This window comes from Tyto alba, unplaced genomic scaffold (genome assembly GCF_018691265.1).
Source record: "Tyto alba isolate M040663 unplaced genomic scaffold, T.alba_DEE_v4.0 Super-Scaffold_22, whole genome shotgun sequence".
Taxonomy (NCBI): Eukaryota; Metazoa; Chordata; class Aves; order Strigiformes; family Tytonidae; genus Tyto; species Tyto alba.
In genome coordinates, this window is record NW_024881296.1 from 7,459,471 (window position 1) to 7,483,077 (window position 23,607).

The window sequence follows — 23,607 nt, forward strand, 5'->3', positions numbered from 1 at the left end:
AGGAGACAACAGAAGAACTCAATAGACACCAATAGCAAGTTATAATTTGAATTTCAGATTGTTAAGCATTAGTTAGTCTGCCTCAAGGCTTTCTTTAATGGCTTCTTTTAGCAATATTTAAATACCTTCTACAGTTTTGCATAACTTAGTTAAAAGGTATTTACCTGTGGCCAATTCATAAGGCAATTACATTATTCTTGACAAACGAGCCAGAGTTCATACCCTCCCCAGTCAAAATTCCTCCCCCTTCACCAGAGGCAGTGTTACCCAGAAGTGCCACAGCTCCTAACATGCCAGCGCCTCTGATCTGCTGTTTCTCCCAACAACACCCCCAAAGCAAGAGGCCTCTTGCCATCACCTGGCCTGGGCCAATTCTCCTCCTCATAGAGGAGCACAGCAGGGCTCAGTCCATGCACATCCACATAGTTACCCTACTGGTTCAACTCAGTTTGACATTTTCCCTTTAGATGCAGCTTAATCTTAACACTATAAAGCAGGCATGATTGGTGAAAAGTGTTTTAAGAGCTTATACACATGTACTGCAGACCTATCCGTTGTGCTCCGTAAACATATTCCAGATTCTGAAATCTGGGCTCCCCGAGATCAAAACCCTATCCTTCCTATTCATGGGAGATGCCACCTCTTATGCCAAGGCATTCATTTTCTCCTGCACACTTTGACCTAATAAAACCTAGTTTGGATGGCTTGTTAATGGATTCAGACACCAAAACTAAAGCTGCTGTTTCTGCACTCTCAAGTACTCATGAAGAAGCACTGGCAGAGTCACTGTCTTTTCCTCAGTTAACTTTCTGATGGGATGAGAGATAAGCCAAGGACACCTCAGAGGTGCTTTCCATGTCTCTTTTCTAGTATGCTTTCAAAACAACAGCACCTGCTGTTCGTACAGACTACTTGCACAATGAACATCACCACCAGAGGAGAGGCCACCTTCAAGGGAATAATTTCTGTGAAGAGCTATCCACAGATAGACATAAAAAAGAATAACTGAAACAATTACTGACTATACCGTGTGTTTTGTTTGCCTTTTGCTTCAGTAACAAAAATATCACTAGTTAATAATGGTGATTATTTGGCTTATCTTTAACCACGGATAAGAAACTAAGCTGACATAAGTGATGTGCAAACCAGAAGGTGGGGATAAGGGAAAGAGGGGAAGGGAAGATGCCTCAATTCCTGAACTGTCTTTAAACCAGATTTGCCTCTCTATTTTCCATATGCTGTAAGTGTTCCATATGGTCTAAATACAGTTACTTGATGGTGAACACCCAAAGAAGGAAAAAAAAGTAAAACCCCTTTCCTTCTTGTGCTACCCTTCAATCTGTGCAGGGATGGTAGGAACTGTCCATTGAACAAACAGCTCTCGCTAATCTCTCTGGCCTAAACATATTACAAACTGCCCTTGCAAAAAAAAAAAAAACCAAACCTGAGCATGCTTCATGCTTCCTTGTTCTCTTTCCCTGTTTTTTCATGTGAACTTCTGCATTATACTTTCCTTCATACTGCTCTGTTCTTGGATGAGATCTTGTGTTCTGTCCTCCCACTGAATCCCATAGAGAACCAGTACTGGGAACCTACTTGTCTTTGCTGATTTGTCTCATTCCCCAGTCTGAACTGTTACTGGACTCTGAGATTTCTGGCAAAGGTGATGATCTTTAGAAATTAAATGCATGTAAATGGCTGCAAACAATATCAGAACTTGCTTTTGTTAACAACATTTAGCAGACCCCCTAAAAATAATTCACATCCCTAGAGGTCTGCAAACCACAAACCAAAAAACTGCACTTAACATTGTACAGGAAGACAGAGATGTCACGTAAGCATCTGGCAAAATATGAGAAGGAAGATTGTTCTTTTGATAAAAAAACAGATCAACTGATAAATGTCAGGGGACAGTAAACTATTTCTGAATTTAGGACAGATTCAACTTCATAGTTGTATGACTGGGGAGGAGGGGAGTATTCTGTGCAAGGTGAAACAAAGTTGCAAGAGTTAAATGGCCCCAAAATAGTAAATTAGGGTTTAGCTCAAAACCGAACGAGGTTGAGTTTTTTTATTTTGCTAAAGACAGAACATTTCTACTGTAGATGAACTCAAATTATTTTTTTTTAAATCTTCACACACTGACTACTAAAAGCATTATTCTCGTGTCTCTCATAATAGCATCCTATCTAAAATGCTAACACTGCTCTTAACATCGTCCCAGGCTTTTCAAAAGTCACCACTGAAAGCCAAACACTTGAAGAACAATAATTACTATTAACAATGACCCTTCTCATCCCCTCACTCAACTTTCCCAAAACCAGTTATGAATAGTTAAAATTCTTTTTTTTCAGATATGCAAACAACAGATCACATTTCCACTCTGAAAAGACCTTTGAAAAAAGAAAATTGCTCATATACCTTTTCAGAGCAGCAAACTATCACTAGAGATTTGATGCAAGGTGAAAGTCTCTGCTGCTAGAATCCACAGGAGCAGTGTCACTGACTGATACTGATACAGCACTGAAAAGCTACAAAGGACCCAGCAGGCATGGGAAGTGAGCAAGACAAGGTTGAGAGAAGAGCTGGTAACAGTCCCACTTTGTTTTATTTATAATCCCATTTATAATGATCACACTTGAATTTAGCTAATCCTTGAAAGTAATGAAAGCACACTGGATAGTTGTGGTTTTCTTTTTCACCTTTCCTTATCAATATTCTTGCAAAGCAGTCACTGTTTTCACATAAAACAAAAAAATGCATGCTCTGACATCTCTAGAAGACGTTAGCACATTTACTCTCCAGTATTCCTCTTCACATGCATCTTTCACAGCTACAATCAGTTTTATAGCTTCTAGCAATGAAAACTTTAGTTTCTAAAAATAAGGGCTTACTTACTGAGCATTTGAAATGCAATCACAATTTGATAGCTGATGTCGAAAATTTCCTTCCTTCTGACAGCCAGCCTTTAAATAACAGGATCTAATTTCCCCTTTAGAAAACAGAGGTAAAAAAAAAAAAATCGGTTCAGTGATATGATCATTTGCTTTACACAAAGAGTTTATAAGAAATACATTTTAGGTCAGGCACATTGATAAATACAGATTTCAGTCTGTGCACTAGCTTATTTTAGACTTCAGAAGGCAAATTAACATTTGAACAACGGAAAACCTGAGACAAATCAAAACACAGAAGTTACAATGGAAATCTAAAAGGTATGTAAAGTGCAAAGCCCATCTATCAACGGAAGTTCACTGTAAACTGTGAAATCATCAGATTTTTTTATTTCACTTCACAAAGTTGAGATCAGGACATCCAAAGCTGGGAAAATTTCTGCTAAAAGCACTGGCACCACTACTCCCTCCTTGCACATGCAGCAAAATGCGAAGGGTCACTGCTCATGGACCCAGAGGTCATGCTGTCTGCCTGACCGGCAGGGGTGGCTCCCAGCCCCACAGCCCACCGGGAGCTGCAGGGCTGCAAGCAGGGCCAGGAGGAATCGGCAGAAAACCGAAGCGTCTCTGCGGTCACAAACCCAGCGACCATGAGCACTCACTGCACACTGGTTTTGAAGGCAGCTTTAAGGGAAACACGGCTCTGGGACAGGCTGCTGCTTTTCCGAGCTATGGGCCGGTACCTCACAGGGCACTACACGGAGTTCAAACAAACCACCACCAAGTATACTACGACTTCAGCCTCTAGGATTAGCTGCAGAGCAGGGGCATACCAAGCACAGGCATGGGGCAAGACTCATTAATTCTCTTGAAAGGGTTAGCAGACCACAACTCCGAACAAGAGCAACCACCACGTGATCAGAAAGAGTTCAGTCTGAGCCAACCGAAGAACAAAAAGAGTAAAAAGGAGGAACGTTCTGCCCAGCCAGATCAGTGGAAAACTCCTCACCAGGCAGAAAGCGCCAGGGGTTCCTCTGCAAAGACAGAAGCAGTCTTCTAGCCTAGCCAGCAGTTTTGAGGATGATGTTTGGAAGATAAACTTCATGCAGCGTGTAAGCCTCAGGTCTGTAATGGTCACTGGTAGATTCTGAAAACTCTAGCTATTGCTTATCTGACTTTAAATTACTTTTCTTTCACGCACACAGAAAAACATGCAATTGCTAACAAACAGGAGAAACATCCTTGCAGGGCTTCTAAAGTTTCTTTAGAAATTTCCTCACACATTGTAATTATTCCAAATAGGAAACTTACCATTTTCATCTATGAACACATGCATTGCATCCACGGATAGTTCATCTTGCACAGACGCCTCAGGTCCACTTATTACTTGCAAGACAGAACTGTCTTGCTGAGAAGTTACCCGGTAGATTATCTGCCTTTGCCTGTTGCCCTGGTAACTTGACACAAAAATGTTTCAAAACTACTATGAGGAACTTTTTTCTTGTTCTCAATAAAACAAAAAGAAAGAGAGGTTAATTAAAAGTTTATGTCATTTCTACTCAGTGAAACAAAACAGCTTACATCATATCTTTGAAGTACAAAATTGTAAAGTAAACTGGCCTTACAGTGCTGCAAATTTGGCAGGCTCTGGTAGCACCGGACTAGTACTAGCACGATCTTGGCTTTGTACATCTGATCTTTCCTGTTTAGGAAGTTGCTCACAGTGCTTTTCTGTTCCCACCATTTCTTCTTTTCTCTCCGTCATATGGCTATCTGGAAAACAGGGCAGTGAAGTGGAGCCACTCTCCACAGATGACTGTCAAGAGTTTCATTCATTAACTACTGAACAAGAGCATCTAAAAGAGAAAAGCTAAAATACTACAGAAATCACTGTTTTTATGGAAAACACTAAAATTACTGAAAACAGTACAATCTCAGAAATCTGGATGAGGAGGTACTCTAACTCAAGGAGGCTGTGTGAATGGGTTGTTTCAAGAACAGGCTGTGTGAAGCAAAGCGCAAATGAGAGAGAATTTCTGCTTTGCTTCTCCTATTGTTTCACAGGGAAGCAATCTGTCCCTAACCTAGAATGGTAAGAAGCTGATTCCCTGGGGGCCATAATTTGTTCCCAAACTGTATATGACGGCAAAGGAAAAACAGAAGCACTGGCTCATTCCCCTTCTACAAAAGGGAAAGCAGTACTTTCAAAGGAAACAGAGCTCTTGGATGGGAAAGCAGGTAGCTGCCTAATCCCTCTTTCCCACCGGCCACACACCTGATACGGGACAAAGGACAAACTGGATAAACAATTTCACAGTAGATTTTCCTATGCTTGGAGAATAGAGAACTATAGATTTTAAAATACATGATGAACTTGTCTGATTCCTACCACTTTGAATGCCAGTTTGAATACCAATTATATTACCTCTCTACACATTTATGTCATTTACTTATATGTGTTCAACTTTCAAGTAATTGTCTCTTAGTTACTAACATTCATGTTGAATAGTGAAACGTTTTGCAACTGTGCTTTGACTGTAAACTAAAAAAATTATCTGTTAGGATTTTAAAGTGCACCTAATACAGTGATTTCATCACCATGTGCAGTCGCACAATTAAATGCTTTAAATAAAAAAAAAAAAAGTTTTTTGGAAATGCTTCAGTGAGTCCTGTAGCTTCTTGCACTAAGCAAGGTGTATTGAAAAGTACTTACCCAAACTTCTTGCGATGTCTGCTGTTTAAATGCCTTAGAAATTTAATCATCAATAAAAAAAAACACAGAAATTCCCCCACCTCCCCCCCCCAAAAAAATTCCATTTATTAAACCATATTTCCTACCACTCTAATTACCATCCTAACCTGCAAGAGTCACAGTCAAGAAATAGTGGTGTCACCACTAAATTGGTCTAAGGATAAAACAGATTCAAGGCTTGTAGAGACGCACTATCTTTTATTTGGCCAACTGATATAACTGAAAGAAGCAAATAAGATTTTGGATATGCACAGCTTTCATATCATCAGTCTTGTTTTCCTCCAACCGTATCAGCTGATCTAATAACACATTACTTCTAAAAACAAACATACCTTCAGCAGTTAAGACACCCCTACACCAGTTTCAATTCAGAGGACACACCCCTCTAATACCCTAAAGCCTCAGACAGTCACACATAACTACTTTTCACTGCAGACACCACACAGTTACTGTGGGGGGTGGAGGGGGGGAATCCAGAAGTGCAAGAACAACTTTAATTGTAGCACCACATCTTGTCACAGCAGGTCCCGGCCCTCAATGCGAAGCACAACAGGCACCACCAAGCCTGAAGAGTCTCACCAGGGCTCCAGACACTCACCAGCCAGGGGACCAGAAGCAAGGGGGAAAGGGGCCGCAGAGATAAAGACACCATGTCACTCTTGCCTGGAGTATCAGTGTTCCTTCAGCTTCCACAAGGAGGGGAAAAAAAGAAAACCATCTCACAACACCACTGTCAATGCTCCAAGTCTCCTGCTCTCATTCTGTAGCACAAGACAAACAAGGATCCTGACTTCTTGTGCAATAAATACAACTAGCGTAAGTTTGGTTTAGGGAAATCTTTTGTATATGTTGTGCATAAAGACAAAATTCAGTAGGCCTTCCAGACCTACCTACTGCTATTTAGGAAAAAAAAACAAAAAAACCAAAAAAAAAAAAAAAAAACCAAAAAAACAGTAGTAGTGAGTGGAGTGGACAACACTTTTTTCCTTTCCTAAAGATTTAAACTCCATTTTAAGCAGAAACTGTGGCATTACTGAAGTATCCCCTTAATGATGTAACTGTACCTGAGGGAGGTGACAGAGCCACAGATACCTAATTGAAATCACTTTCCTAAAGGCTTGAGCTGTTCAAACTGTAAGAATAATTGATAGAGATCAGAAACTGTGGTTTAAATAATCTAATTGGTCCCATATTTCCCAAAACTAGCTCTAGGGCTGGAACAATTAAAAAGATTTTTTAATGTGATTATCTAGTGGTTTTAGAAAATGCCTCTTTCTTCTCCATTCCAAACCACAAGCCTTTCAGACTTCTTTTCTCTACAGTGGCGAAGAGTCATAATAATAAAAACATAAATATACTTCTCCTTACAGGCTCTATATGCCAATCAGAGAACATCATGGTGACGAGCACTTCCAGCACTGGAAAGGTGGGCCATGATAGGTTTGTGACTGGCCTTTGTGATTACTACTCATTTTCTTCCAAGTGACTTACGCTTTCAGTGTTTAAATGGAGATAGAGATGTCTAGACTAGGAGTGTTCTGCCAGGGTATGTAATTGGCTCTACGTCACCAAATGCTCCTTGCGTGGAAATTCTGCTGGCAAAGGTCAAGTTACCAGGAAAAACCCTCTCCAAGAGCAAGAGAAGAGTAAAAAGCACAACACGGCAGCGTACCTGCACCCTCCCTGTGGCCTCCTACCAGAGCCATTTACCCCGAGCTACCGATCCCCACGTCTCTGGCATATACACAGCTGGGCTCACAGAAGCTCCAAGCTCAAACCCAGGCTCTGCAAGTAACTTCATAATTTATCTGGGAATTATCTGCCACATGACTCAGATGTGCGAGGCGTAACTATCAGGATTCATGGATAAGCAGGCTTGGGGAAGGGTGATTCAGAAGAGTCCTGCACAAACAACCAAGCTTTGGTCTGTACACCATTTTTGTATTTTGGTTGAGCACAACATACATCCTTTAGTTATCCTGTAAAAGCCTTATCAAGATAAACATTTCTTAAGTGTCCCCTATGGGTATAAGATACTTCCTGTAAACATTTTGAATTGCACTAAAGAGTTGTAACAGCATAGCAACATTACTTAAAAATATAATATCCCAATGCTGACAAATGAGTTCCTAATTTAAATGCAGTTATACTACCAAAATTTCCTTTGCCATGTAACTTTTTCATTTGTGGAACAGATTTTAGGTATCCCAAACCATCTTTGTAGACAAGCCTTTGGTCCACACTGGGAAGAGGCTGAAAACAGTTTCAGTTGAAATGGAGCAGCCCTTGTACGTATAGTAATCACAGTAACTGTCAGTGTACCTCCACTTTAAAGTTGCCTTATTATTAGATAATTAGAAAGAAATTTTATTGCTCTGTAACTTTTCTACAAAATATTTTTACTATTTTGTTGCCTCTCTTCAGTCTCCCAGAGTTTTTCCTTGTGTCTTACTTGTATATCCCTATCCCAGTCAGCACAACTCACTCCTGTAAATTAAAATGCCACTGTTGTCATAATTCCAAATGCCATCTGGTTTGAAATCTGGTCAAGCAGAATTAAGCTAATTAAGCCTGAGTCTCTTCTGTTCATTAATTGCACTGGTACAGAATCTACTTCCTTCCACACTATACTCCAAAATAGAAAGCTTCACTTCAAAATATATTTGTTGCCCATTCTGCAGAGATAACGGATTTCAAATAGCTCTATATTCTTGTCAATAGCATCATGAAACAAAAGTTCTATGTGTTGTGAACTGCCCCATTTGTATCTTTGGAGAATATAACCTAAGGACATTCCTAACCCTTTCTTCACTGACTGCTGTAGCAGAAACATCTAGCTTATGTACTTTATTCTCAATTCAAATTTGCCTCGTATGCCACAAATACATTAAAAGAAAAATCTGACATTAAAGCCAGTCACCCACCAAAGAACAAGAGTGCCCAGGGAACCTGACACAGTCCAAGCATTGTTACGAAAGTTCAACACGGGCACTGAAGAAGCACATGGGACTATCCACTAAACAGGAATACCACATTACTTCTGAAGAGATAGGAAAATTAGCAATACTCACTGTACCTGTTACAGTGTTAAGGGAGATGTAAGCACAAGTGTGACTTGCTTAAAACAATCTCCTAGGCCAGCAGCAGACCTGGTAATAAAATCAAGGTTTTTGAGGTCTCAGGTAAGTAGTCTGATCATTATACCTAACAATTAAATCAGAATACAGACCTCTGAAATAGCCTTATAGTTTCCTTACAGGTGCCAGCCTTGTCATCAGACATACCATCACCTCTTTGATTTAAAGACTGAAATTTTAAAACTTCAACCCATCAGGCTTTATGCATCGAGTATCAGATTTAGAGAACTGAGTTCTGTACCCCATTTCCTCCCCATCCAAAGAGAGGCATCTAGTGCCACATGGTCCCTCTCTGGCAGGACAGTCAGGGACGGCACACAGCCGCTCCGACAGAAGAGCTAGCTCCTGGCAGGGCTGTGGGTCCTTGGCACTACCAAACCCCCCCACTGCCGCCCCCCTCCACCACTGTCCTTCAGGCTGGTGACTCAACACACAAGATCCCTCTTCTCCATGATTACATGGAAGGTGACAGCCCTCCTTCTCACATGCAGGGGAAAAAAACAAAACAAAACAAAACCCTAAGGAGTCTAAAAGTATCCACAGGAGTACATTTTAGCTTTTTATAGGAGAGAAGGGCAATTGCTTGGGATCTAGAACTCACTCAAGGTTGTGGTTTGCACACTGCCCAGAACGATGAGTACCTTTTCTAAAAAAAGCCTGCAAAACACCTAAATTCAGGCCACGCAGTCCTGGTTTAGGCTCTCCCACACCAGTCCCCACCACTCCCACAGCAGGCTTTGCTCCCTGGGTGATAACACTGCCTGTCCTAGATTACAAACCAGAGGGGACATACATGAGTTTTTGCCCTGCCTAAGTCTGATGCACAGCTGCTCTTACTCAGCTCCAGACACATCAGAGGGACCCAAAGCAGCTGTTGAACCCGGCTTTCCTTACGCTTCTCAAAGACCAAAGAAAATTTGCAGTTGCCCTTCAACAGGCTTTCATTACGTGGGTGGTGCAAGTTTGATTCAAAACCAAAAGGACACTGGTCTGAAAGTAATTTTTAGCAACAGTCTCAGTGGTACTTTCTCACAATCTAGAAGAGGCGGGGTAGCACCAGAACAGCTCTTAGCTTTTTTTATGTCCTGTATTTTAACACATTAAATCTGGCATCCTTGGTAGCGTAAAGCAAGGCTTTAATTTTCTTGTACTGCATTTCACTGAGATGTCTCCTGGCAAAAGCTTGTGTGGTCAGAATGATCACTCTTCTGTTTCCACAGAACTCAAGTTCTGTGAGGGTGCACCCATAACAAAGACCTATCTGTGACATTTGCTCACTTGCAAGACTGTTCTGATGAACGCATTTCTTCGCCTTCTCCAAATTATGCAAAGTGTCAGTTTTCTTACTCACAGCTCTGAATATCCAGCTTTCCAGGAATTTGCCAAGTTTCTCACACTGCCTAATAAACACCTTTGTGGGGTGCATTTCATGCTCATTTGGACCAGGCATCTATTATTAGCTTTTGGCAATTAGGTAGTTTGCAAGGTTAAAAGAACAAAAAACACACACAAGAAAACCTCCTCCCTCAAAACAACTGGCACATAGCTTGACTTGCTCTGTATTCCCCACACATACACACACTTTTTTTTTTTTTTGAACAACCACTTTAATGTGGGAATAATGTTTATTCAGATCTGTTCTAAGATGCTGTTTTGTTAAAGCATATTTGTAATTGCAAGGCTGTAAACAAATTAGAGTCTTTCTCATTCCTAAAATCCAGACTTACTGTGGGGAAGCTGCCAGTAACGACAGTAATTTATTTTAACAAACAGCACGTTCTGACTGCGCTACAAAACAAAGCCTACTTGCTCTTAAAAAGAACTGCCTTTGAACTACCTCTCCCTAGCTTAAAGACTTCCAATTTAATCTCCTTTTTCCCACAGCGCCATCCGAGGTGCAGGAGACACCTCGCAGCGACAGAAGCTGCAGCCACCCCACCATCCCCGATCCTGCAGGGCTCCCCTCTTCCCGCTCCTTTCCCAGGGTGACACGTGCTGGGCCCATGCCAGAAATGAATGGGGCCACTGAACCACTCACGTATGCAGCTCAACTTCACCATCCCACAAACATGCGGATTTAAGAAAATAGTAAAGTAGGGAATTCAGTTCAGGTTGCTTTAAGTAACACCTTGGTTTGAGGGACAAGCAGAATCCTGTTTCCTCACGATCTTAGATTCCAGTGAGAAGAATTTCATTTGCCAGATCTAAAGCATAACAACTATACATACACTAATAGTTTTGGGGTTGGTGTGTTTTTTCTGGTCACCGCAGAATCCAAGTGATTTATCCTGATCACCCATTGCTTTCTTTTATACAGCTATCTTCGACACTCATATCTGAGGATACTTGTCTGAAAGCCCTTTCAAGATTAGCTGCACTCTTTCCTTTTTGTAATATAAACTTACCTCTGAAATTTTTATCATTTCTTTTTCCCAGCTAAATCATGCCACATGGAAGTCAAATTACGGTGTAAATACTCATTTTTACAGTTGAGGGGTAGCAAAAGTCGCTATCTGCTTGCTGTGACTCTCGTATTGCTGTGTGTGGTCGCAGAGGGAGGCGACCCTGCACCCCGGGGACCTGGCAGGGCTCTCACAGGGACTCAGCTGAGCAGGCCCCAGTGAAAAGCAGGGCTTGCTCAGCACACGTCTTGGGCAACCACAGAGCACAGACCAGAGCCAGCAAATAAACTCAATAGAGCAGGACAGAAACTGCTCTGCAGAACAAACAGTCTGAGAAGGCGGGAGAGATGGGTAGAACAGACCAGAAGACAGGCACCAGGCCCAGGTGGAACAAAAACTGAACAGGGGAATGGAGAGGAGGGTAAGTACAGGAGAAGTGAATGCAAGCTGTGGGGAGACAATGACTTTAGGAGAGTTCAAGAGAGTGGAAAAGCCTAGAAAAGCAACAGTGGGGATTGCTAGGATGAACAGAGGGAAGGATGAGAGAGAAGCAATATGAAGAGGAAGGCAATTAAGGAGGTTGCATAGGAGGGGAGTGGCTAAACTGAGAAGGGATACATGGGAAAGGGAAGGCACAGAACAAGAAACACAAAGTGGAAGAAAAAATGGACACAAGTGAAAGATGGAATGAGATAAGGCTGTAATGCATTGGCTAGGACAGAGAAGAGGAAACAGGAAAGGCAGAGTGAAAGGTAAATCAAAATCTACACAAAAAGAACACACTGGGAAGATAAATTTACTTTTTTTTTTTTTTTTTTTTTTTTTTTTTTACAACAAGGAAAAAGTGAAAATTTCACATCTGCTTTTAAAAAAAGCTGACAAACTTGGAAATCAGCGGTGCATTTTTCACGTAATGGAAGATTCTTGCAGGAACGAGCCAGGGGAGCACAGACTCCACAGAGTCTGTCTATGGACAGGGATACCATTGTAAAACAGCAGTGCCAAGCTGTTCTGCTGAGCGCCATTAAGTTTCTTACCTTCCATGCAAAATAGGTATTGAGATTGCATCCTCTTAGGCTGTCTTAGAACAGCTTATTATAGGATCTAAGATAAACCAAACATTTTGGAGAAGGGGAAGATATGGGTTGTCTTATTTCACTTTGGCCCAGATCTTCTAAACTGATTGCACCGATCACTTGGCAAGTACCCTGAGATTGCATCTACCTTCACTGCATTGGATCTTGCATCCTCGCAAAACAGTCCTGCTAGTTTTGCCTAGAGAGCTGCTAAAGACAGTACAAACAATATTCCTTCCTAACAGAAAGGGGTCACAGAGTTAGGTGACAGCAATGAGAATGCTGATTAAAACCAGATGTTTCCATATAAGACCTATAAATTGGATTGCATACAGGTTTTAAAATCAGCTGAGATTTTAAATAGAAGCCCTTTTGATTACATAGGAACTTGCATGGGAAGATACCATCTATTATTAAAATACCGTGGCTTTCATTGAAAACAGTCACCAAACTTTCCTCCTTAAAACCCAAATATTTTAGTTTCAAGCAAATACAAAAATCAAAACTCTTCCTATTGACAAAAAATATACGGGGTTTTTTTTTAGCTATAAACTAACCCATGACTGTGCAGAAAATTTAGGGATGTGTGAGTGCACATATTAGCTGAAAGTTGAGCCATCACCAGTGACAATTTCAGCTTTTTACATACTTACAGGCACATACAGACAACTCTCCAATGTGCACCCGATAAGATGGGAAAGGGCAGGTGTAATGAGATATACACATTTTTGTGAGATATATTTGTTATTTTTGTGAGATATTTTGATGTTTTGCATGCTATTCTAGTACAGAATACTAGATACATACCGGATGCCCACTGAAGTTAACATTAGGCTTTCCAAAGGAAAATCTTTAAGAAAATAAAAATATTCAAAGAACTGCAGCTGACAGTCACACTTTCACTAAATCACCTTGTCGTACCAAGTCCAGCCCTTGCCTGGCCCCATTAGCAAAACCAGTTCTCATCTCGTAATTTGCCCTACTGCAGATTTCAGGCTAAGCTGCTATAAATAACGTACCTAGTCACAACTTCTTTATTCCAAAAGAGTTGTAAACCATGCATCATACCTCCAACAAGGCCATTTTCCTTTGTCATCTCCATTTTGATAGTGGATTGATTAGACGCCTTCATCTTTGAGGTATTAATGGATTCCAGGAGGGAGACAAACTCTAGAAAGTTAGATTCATTGGGCACCTGTCCTTCTTTAGCTTCTAGATCAGATTTAGAAGTTGGTAAGGTCTTTTCTTTGTCAGATACCTCCATGAAATTCTTACTTAAAAGCACGTCTGTCCCACTGTCTACACTCAACACCCGCATGTGCCTCTTCTCATGAGTAGTTCTACAGGACTGCGGGTCTAGGTTCTGCAGCTCTTCCTTAGATGTTAAATCCAGAGTCTGGTCGTTTTCAGAAGCATTCTCCCGATTTGGATCTGAAGAAGTGTTAGTTTCTAAAGGAGTATTTGCTGGGTTGCTGTGTTCCTTTACTGCATCACCCGATTCATAGCCAGAGCACTGGTTGGATGACAGCTCTGCCTTGAAAATTTCTGGAGTTCTATCGCTTTCACTAACTTCTGGGTACGCCTTACCTTTACTGTCATCAGACAAGTTGAAAGTAATAACAGGGATTCTGAGCTGTTCATTAGTTTGCTGACTTGGCCAGCCTGCTGTAACTATACCAGATTCAAGGGCTGAGCTCGCTTTCTCAGTTCCCAGAGCCTTTAGGTGGACAGAGCCCGCTAGGTCACTGAGGGTGGTGTTTGGTGTAGTACTCATTGTGATGACTATTTTAATGGGCTCACATAGCTGGTCTCCAGGAACAGAGTTGTCCACAACCGCAACAGCAGTCTCACTGTCCGAGTAATCAAGGTCCTCGTGAGTATTACCAGCACTGCAAGAACTTTCTGCGTGCTCAGGATCTTTGGTTGCAATGGCATTGCACTGGGGGCAGTTACTGGTGAAGCCTGTCTGTGGTGATCCATCTGGCAATTTCTCTCTTCTGTAGCTTTTAGGATTACTCAAATGGTCTGAAATAACTGAGTTTTCACTGTCCCATGGCTCTGAAGAAACTCCAGTCCTTAAAATATCACCTTGTGACAAAGAAATATTGGAGAAGTTTTTAACTACATCTTTGTCCACAAGAATATCTTGGGATCCATGTTGTCTATATGGCTGTCTGCTCCCTCCTTTTTCATTTATTCCATTACCAGAAAGTGTTTCCATAGCAGCTGGTTTTGTCACTATTGCTGATGTGGTGGCACCTGAAACAGAGGCTGTAGAAACAGGTAACATATCCGCTTTCATACAGGGTGAGGTAGATGAAACTGGTGGTGCAGCCTGGTCTTCTAATACCATAACACCTAATAAAAAACATGTGGGAGTTAGGTCTCACAAACGTCAATACTGTGCATTGTTGAAGTGTAATCTTAAACTAGCAAAATCTGATCCAGAGCAGAGCAAAGCAAGGGTCTTTTTTGTTAGCTACATGCGAAATACCATAAAAGGAAGCCGGAGTCCTTCCAGGTCAGGTGTAGCAGCATGTCTATTTAATTTAAACAATCAAAATAGCTCAAGCAACAGCTAATATCAAAGCTGAAATGTTTTGCAGAATTATCCCCATTTAGGGAGAGATGAAAGAAAGAATAATCCAGTGTGGCAGAAGTTTGTTACATCACTTTGTGCAGTTCCTAAATGGTCCCAAAGGATATGATGATCAATCTTAACAAAAAGGAGATAAACTATTTTAGGAAATATATTTTCTATATTACAGTTTAGGAACTGTAGGCAAAGCAAGGTGTGCTGAAGTATATACTACAGAGCCAAAGGTCAACAATCACAACAGGAGTCTGCAGTCAGATGTTTAAGGACTTTAGGATGTGATCTGAGTGTTGGCTTCCTGATTTAAGGCTTTACAGAGACACAGAGCTTCCCAAGAGTGTGGGAGGAAGGCTCCTTCGCCTCCTCGTGCCAAAACGGGGAGAGATACCTGCATGCTCACCAAAAGGCTGCATCCCAAACAGCCTGGCTGACAGCTGAGGAAGCTTAGTCTGTTAGAATTCCCTTGAGATTTCACTCTCTTGAGCTTTTCCATTCAGCTCCTAATATGAGCTACAGCAGAACCTGCCATGGGGTGCTCTGTGTCCCTTTTTTTTTTTTGCAGCAAACAATGATTAAACAAAGGTTTAAAGGTAAAGTCTTTAAGATACCTCTGAGATCTTCAATAGTTTCCCGTGTTGGCAGCTCCTAAAAATAAAAAGAAACACACAAAATTAGCATGGGCATTTATTAAATTCTGTTGAAAAAAACACTTATCAGTGCAAAAGCTATCTAATCAAAGGTTAATTACAGCATTGATAAATTGCTTAACATCACTGAAATTTGGACACGTACCTTGCACAAAATGCAAGGAGTGGATGAGGGAGATGGTTATAGAACAGTCATGCTCTGAACTGCATCACTGCAACTGTGTGTGTTTGGGAAGGGGGGGGAGGGGAAAGTAAGAATTTTATTTTAAAAAAAAAAAAACAAACATTTTGCAATGCCTAATTTGGATTTTTTCCTCTTTTTTTAATCATTAAGGAATACATTGTGTTCATCTGACATTTTTCCAGCTATGTGCTTCCAAAGCACTAAAATTAAAAGTTTGGTCTCCAGCACTTGGTAACAATTTCTCAGTGGAAAACTAGACATCAAAGCCATTAAGTTATCATAGAATCATTTAGGCTGTAAGAAAGTTTTGAAGGTCATTTAATCCTAATCCCTTCCACCATATACACACACTCAAAGCAGATACAGTTAGAGCAGGTTGCTCAGGGCCACCTCCAGCAGAGCTTTGAATACCTCCAAAGATGGAGATTTCACAACCTCTCTGGACAACCTCTTCTAGTATTTGACCACCCTCTTGGTGGGGGGGTGGGGAAGAAAAAACACACACACAAACCCCATAAAATCTAGTAACTGTAGCTTTTCATGGCTGCAAGTTGCAGCCACGGTCTCTTATCCTGTCACTGGGCACCTCTGAGAAGAGAGCACTCAGTCTTCTCTGCATCTTACCATTAGGAAGCTGAAGACAGCAGTAAGCTCTTCTAGTCTTACAAGTCTTCGTAAGGCTAAAACATCCCATCTGCCTGTCCTCATACATCATGTACCTCATCCCCCAGTCACCTTTGTGGCCTCTGCTGGATTCTCATCAGCAGGTCAGTGTCTGCGGAAACTCACTGGGGAGCCCAAAACTAAACACTATACTCCAGAGGAGTACTTTGGGAGTCTAAATTCAACAGCCTAAGTGCGTAACTAGAAAAAAAGTTATTGGATAAAATTAACGTGGCTCTACTCTGCCTGACAGGCACCAAAACCAAAGAAAATAATTATCTCCTAAAATTTCATGATGGCATCATGGCAGCAAAAACAGAAGACTAGGTTTGACAAGACCCAACCTACATGTTTGGAAGTGGGAGACTTGAACAAGATCCCAAGAAGAAATGGGTTTGCAGAATAGACAAATACAAGAATACTGGGGACCAGAACAGAAACAAGGTGAAAAATATTTTACCTCATGAAAGAAAACTGTTAATGTCTGTGAATCATACAGATGCTACAAAAAGGTAAAAACACTCCAGGAAATGAGGAAATAGTTCTGATTCAGACTAGGATTTGAATAGTTTGCAGTAAATAGGGACACAGGGTGGGGGTAGAGGGATATGAAGACAGAATGAAGTATCAAATAGCTACTTATTCAGAGATCACTAACCATCCTCTGCACTGACTGAGGCAGGAGTCCTGTGAAAAAAATAGCATGGGATCACATAATTAAAGATTTTATCACAGTATACATGGGAGTAGCTTAATATTACACAGACAGCATTATTCCGTTTCTTAATTTTTTGAATACTTAACTCATCAACTTTCTCATGGGTGTTTCCTATTTTTTCTTTAATAACATCTACATACACCCCTTTCATACACTATTGATTTAGAAAGCACGGCCAATGGCATGGCATGCACATACATGTATTTTTAGCTTCATGTAGACATCTCCTAGATTTAAATAATTGTTTTTATGCTTTGTTTAAATACTCAAGAGACATGTTGGGTTCATTTTATAAGTCTAGTTACACAAAAAACAAATTATTAATGCTCAAGAGCAGATCCCTTCTAAGGCAATGAGGCTGCTCTGATTGCATTAGCCTCTCCCTCCTCTCAAAGCAGCCATGAAAACTTGGCAAGATTTTAAAAAACCATTTGCTATCTATAGAGCAGACAGACTCCTCCTAAGAACTGCAGAATTATGTACACCAGTTTCAGCTTTGCAAACCCAAACCTTTAGGACAAGGCTGACTGACAGCAGTGGTATCCCTAGTAGATCCATGGAATGACCCTTCTTCCTCAGGGCAGACCTACGCTTCAGGGGATCAGTACCTGGCAATACAAAACTCCGCGTGGTAAGCTGTGGACTTCACAAAGTGAGGAGACTATTACAGAAAACCTCGTACTAACCGCTGCACCAGGAGAGTTCTGCAAGTGCAGAGCCTGTACTCTTGAACTGTCGTGAATTGTTTGGGTAGAGTCATTTTGGTTGCTCTCACAGATGACACCATTATCCCCGATATTATTGCTGAAAAGGAAGAGAATGAAAAATAAAGCAATGCTTCCTACCACAGGGGATCACAGTGAGTTTGGGGAAGAAGCTGAGGAATAATAATAGGAAGTAGCAGCACAGCACAATGAAGCGATAGCATGTTTTTCCCCTCCAATGCTAAAAACACAGGCCTGAAAAATACTGTAACCCCTTTTTGCACCTAATTCCTCACCAAGACAACTCGCTAAAGATAAATAAATAAAAATCCTTCAATATAAAATGTTTCACATGTCTTGGGAAGTAGAGCATTACTATGTGAAATACGACATCTCTTCAAGCTCCCTATGTGTATATAATGTCATTTAGCCTGTCTGACATGCACACAGATTTACTGGCACAAAAGGCTGTTTGGGACTTCTCATTAGACATATAATAGTCAAACAATACTCCTTCCACAATTTTTGTTTGTTACATCCTTGGACTGTACTCTTGTGTACACATTGCTTATCTGCCTGTTTATTTGCAAACCTACCATCAAACAACAATTTGAAATGCAATACATAATATAAATTAATATAATCATTAGACCACAAACTAAAGTTGCTTCTCAGGTTTCAGTCAAGGCAAACATATAGCCATTACTAATTTCATATGTTGTAAGGCAACTTGTTGATCACTTCCTTGGTGGATGCGTTCAACTGCCACTAACTCTTTTTACACGTATTTTCTACTAGCTCTTCCATGGATATAAGCAAGTATTTTTGGACAAAGCAGCACAGACATACACAAACAATCATGATACTACTTAGCTTGCACAGAGCTAGCAGTAACAACTGCAAATACACCAAAAAATACTCAAAGTTAAGTTCTCTTATACAGAGCTCTCTGTTGAAGCTTGACTGGTAGTCGTAACAAACCTACTCAGTTTACGCTTTGTTTGGACATCTCTATGCTGCCATCACTATTGGATGTACCTTATTTCAGCATTTTTCACATCTGTCATAACCCTTGGGAACACTGGAAGCTGCTTGCCAGCTTCATTTGTTTGTATAACTCAAGCTTGAAAAACCAGCAAGAGAGGACTCCATTTATTCCAGAAAGTGTAGAGTGGAATATTCTACCTACACACAAATCTGGAAAATGTCAGCACTAGTCTTTAGCCCAATACTATCTCTACCTTTAATACCATCTCAACCTGGAAGCTGCCTTACTGACTTAGATTGTTTCTCTGCAGCAAAGTCATAGTATTTGGCTCCTCAGTAGCGAGGCTGCAAACACCTACCAAACGGCCCCGGAGAAATAAAAGCGGTTGTAGCTTTCCTCACAAACAGGACCATGGAAGCATCACAGGCAGTCATAATAAAACATAAGGGGGAAAAGCAACTTACACATCTAGGTTTGACCTGAGAAAAAAGTTGCTATAAGCTTGGGAAGGCAACACAAGCTCAGGCTTTCAAAGCCATGGTGTTAAAACATTTTCTTTGCCAGCAGATGCGTGACGCTTCCTCTCCTCTTCCTGGCAGGTAAGCGCAGCAGGAAGAGGGAAGAGCAAGCGTTTAAGGCTTCCCCAGAAAACTTCTCCCTGGTTTTCTCCAGGATCTTGTATAGCACCTCCCAGACAGGTCTCTTGCTGCTGCCTCCACGGTGCGCGGCTGCTGCCCCACCTCCAAGCCAGGTGCCCCTCTGCCTGCTTCACTGCAAGCACGCTGCCGCCGCCAAAAATAAAAAGCACCAAGCAGGTTTTTTAAAGTGCCATTCCTCACACAACTGTAATGAGTTTTTCTACAGTCAACAGGCATTTCTGCTATGCAGGACCACGATGCAAACTCATCCATTTTACAGAAAGTACCAGCAACGTGCAATGAAAGCCTTACCTATGATTTGAGGGCTGAACCGTGTTTCCTTTTGGAGCCTCTGTATCTTTACATTGCCTTCCATTTTTTCTTGAGAGCTTTTGTTGAATTACTTCGCCTTTATCAAACATAAGGTGCAGGCGGTAACTGATCACCTTTATCACTGTGAAGAACACTGTCACCGAGCTGCAGTACACAAAAACCGTAACTGCATTTGCTGGAAAAGCCTATAGAAAGAAATAATAAAGACATAATCGTAACAATTTATTTTGAGAAGATGCTACTAGAATTTTTAAAGTAATTTTCAAACCTTTTATTTCATATTGTCTATTATTTGTGCATCTCCTAAGTTTTGCAAACACAAGAATTAGTGTATCTTCATATGGTATACTTGAGTTCTGCTCACAAAAAAAGGTCTAAGGATTTGTTCAAGCTTCAAACCATTTTACAATATTTATTCTTCTTTTGATTAGCTGTGGATATTATTTCTTATCAAAATCGGTAAAATCTCACAATTGAAAAACATTGTAAAATGTCTTAAAAAACTGCATTGCCAAGATAATGCAGCTGCAGCCTTTCCTAAACTATGAACTTACAAAAATACAGACACACAATGAAACAGTCATCTACAAACAGAGAACACCTTTTGAAAAACTATGTCATCTTACCCTGTTTCTCAGTTATGATTTAACAGTAAAATGCTCTATTTTGATCTTCTTTTTCTAACACTTCACAACATGTTCCCATGTATCTTTACCACTGAAGAATTTTAAATAATTAATCAGGACTAGTAAAAACAAATCAATAAAATGCATTTGGAGAGACAGCCTCTTTGAATTCCTTTTCTGAAGTTCATAATTGTTAATTTGCAGCTGTGTGATCTGTTTGCTGATCTGTGATGACCACCATATTTCTTAGTCATTAAAATTAATTACAGTTCAACTACAGCCTGTAAAGTTCTTTCACAGACATGACATACTAACAACATTTTTATACATAAATACTTCCTTACAGTAAAGGACAAATTATAGCAATGGGCACTTGCAGTTATAATTGAAGGGCTGAAGACTTTATCATTAGTCATGGAATGCCCTTATGGATTGTTGTCATGCAGTTACAGTCTCACAATGAGTTTAATCTCTTCTCAGGTTTTTGTTTTTAAACAGAAGGTTACTACATCCCTACACAATTTGTAGCAGGGGGAGTGGGGGGTGTGGTGTGGAGAAAGGAAGATTTTCAATGCTCAGGATTTTCTAAAAGCCTACTAAAGTTAATTTTTAAGAATGGTCTTTACTTTGGGCTCAGATCTATCATTTTAAGTATCAGTATTGCAGGTCAACGAGCATTTGGATGTAAAATACTAGAAGTCTTATCAGATTCACAAATAAACTACAATGACCACTTTAGGTGAAGGAAAAGAAGGAACAAAGCACACTTACTTCATCTCTAGAACAAATCACCGTACTTATCTTGATGTTGAAATTAGTATGTTGAATCATTTTTGTGTTATTACAGACAAGTAGGTTGCTATTTTGCTGCTGCTTCTGGCTTAGTGAGACTTCATACCTTCAAGATGCACATGTGAAAATTTTCAGGCAAATCTTTTTTTATGACTATTCTGATTCATATACAAAGCTTCTATTGCACAGAAGCGGAGAAGCCATCTAACATGTAGGTACTACTAATGATCCATAATAAGGAAGACATTACTTTCTACAAGTTGAGGCTTAGTGTCTTAGGAGTATATCATGGTACTATGTATATACTGAAACTAAGCACAGCCTTCACTTATGCAGTGAATCTGGTCCAGAAAGAGGATCAGTTGGCAAGGCCATGATCTCAGGGTGTAAAGTCTGGTGGATGAGGCTGAAGAATGTGTGGTTTATGACTAATGTATTTGCAAAACACAAGTTAAAAATTGCTTGGTTTCACAAAGAATGATAGCCAAGTGTCTGTAATGATTTGTTTAAAAGAGACATTTGTTCACTTTCCAAGGAATCTCTTCAACTATACACTAAAAAGGACAGGCCAACCACTCATGAAGTAACAGCTCAGAATGAGCCACCAGAAAAGATGCTCTGTAGGCGATGTTCATAAAGCTTAATAAATATTACATGAATAATGTCAAGAGGACACAACAAAAATAGACATCCAGTAATGCAGTCTATGCGTGCATAGAGCCTGCTAGAAGAGAGCATCAAAGGAAGCTCCTAGATTTCAAAGTGAAAAAGAGGGCCAGTTTTAGCAAATGCCAAGTACCGCACGTCTTCACCCCTGCCTTGTGACCAGATCCACTGGAGATGTGTCCCGAGCCTGCCTGTGGCCTCCCTGCCCACCCACCCACGACGTGCAGTGCTTCCCCCACGCACCTGCCATGCACACTCAAAACCCCAAGCCCGCCTAGGTAGAAGGCCAGCGCATCCTTAACAGTCTGAATCCTGGGGCGAGCTAAATAGCACAAGCCAGCAGCTTGCTCCCTGTCCACGTGAGGAATTAGGAGAAAGTTGAAGCTGAGAATGGAAAGCTCTCCATTTTCTGAATCAGGCCTCTTGCATAAGGATACAAGTGTCATGTGACCACAGTCAGTGTTCCCAGGTACTAATAGGTGAAAGCTACCAAATCTGCTTGAGCTAAGAAGGAATTAAGTTACAAACCACTGAGGAATTAGATATTCGAGAGATTCACTTTTGATGCATTATAGTTATAATTAGCCTAGTCTCCTATGGAAACGAGGTTTTATAATCACACCATGTGTCTGTGTATTCATCCTCTCTCCATCCCCTCTGCTGAATAACTTTTTAACTCTTCGGCCACTTTCAACTAACTTTGAGAGAATGCACCCCACTGGGACAAGGTCACAGAAGTACACCTCCTGCATTAACAAAGGGAACCCACTCAGCTCTCTGGCCTTTTGAATGTGCTGCCCTAGTGACAGGAAAAGCTTCAATTGAGCTGACATCATATTAGAAGCTAGGAAAAAAAAAAAAAAAATAAAAAAAAATAAACCCACACACACACAAAAAAAAAATCAACAAATACAAATTTGTTAGAAAGAAGGCTTCATGACATCCCAGGGGTTTCTGTGGGAGCTGTAGCTCTAGATTTCTTTGCTCTCGCCCAATTACAAACTCTACCAAAACACAGGTCTTCCTATGTTTACAATTACAAACTCTACCAAAACATAGTAGCTTCCATTGTTATACCCCACACCAGAACCGCGTGGGGTCACAGGCAGAAATGCAAGGCTGGCGTGTTCCCAATGTGGCCTCACTTACCACTGCAAACCCAACAGAGCTGACCTGCCCCTGCAGGGAGAGCCTTTCCCTGGGGCTTCTGCCCACCCAGAGATTGCTCTCAGGGGAATGGCCAGATTCTTCTTCACATATCTACTAACATTATGTGAGTTGTGCAAAGGCAGAGGTGACTGAGGTATACACTTCTTAATATAAAGGTGTGTAACCTTTGAACAAAATACCACACCTTGTAAATTGGAATGACTGATTAAAGTACATTAGACCCAGATGTATCCCACCTGATGCTTGAGCACCTGAGGCACCTAAAGCAAGATGGTGCTGCGCCTGGGTCTCACTGTCTTTGTGTACCACACAACACAAGTGAGGCCACTACCAAATAAATACACAGCCAGCCACTGCCACCAGGCTTGCAGAGGTACGAGTGAGCAATTTAATACTGGAGCCAAAGATAAATATTTTTATGTTAATTTAGCTGAATTAATAACAAAGAGATGTCCACCACATAGAATAAAATGTGGGAACACAGGTAGCAGAAAACATTCCAAGGGTGTACACTCAGTTGTGAGTGCGCATCCTATCACACAATAAATACAGCGTAGCTTACCTCTTTTACAGAGGTATATATAACCTTACTTTTACAGAGAGATAAAGTGGGGTAAAGTG

At 40.8% G+C, this 23,607-nt stretch overlaps 1 protein-coding gene across 4 annotated transcripts in view; it reads right to left on the reverse strand.

The window, feature by feature from the left end:
* Positions 1 to 23,607, reverse strand: part of PCNX2 (pecanex 2) — a 160,505-nt gene that overhangs the window by 134,129 nt on the left and 2,769 nt on the right. For all 4 annotated transcript variants that reach the window (XM_042795740.1, XM_042795741.1, XM_042795739.1 and 1 more), the window contains exons 2-8: positions 19,712 to 19,917; positions 17,756 to 17,873; positions 15,466 to 15,502; positions 13,330 to 14,619; positions 4,520 to 4,667; positions 4,206 to 4,351; positions 2,899 to 2,992 (exon numbers count right to left, since the gene is read on the reverse strand). In XM_042795740.1, coding sequence (XP_042651674.1) covers positions 2,899 to 2,992; positions 4,206 to 4,351; positions 4,520 to 4,667; positions 13,330 to 14,619; positions 15,466 to 15,502; positions 17,756 to 17,873; positions 19,712 to 19,917 — 2,039 coding nt within the window. The remainder of the gene's footprint in view (positions 1 to 2,898; positions 2,993 to 4,205; positions 4,352 to 4,519; positions 4,668 to 13,329; positions 14,620 to 15,465; positions 15,503 to 17,755; positions 17,874 to 19,711; positions 19,918 to 23,607) is intronic.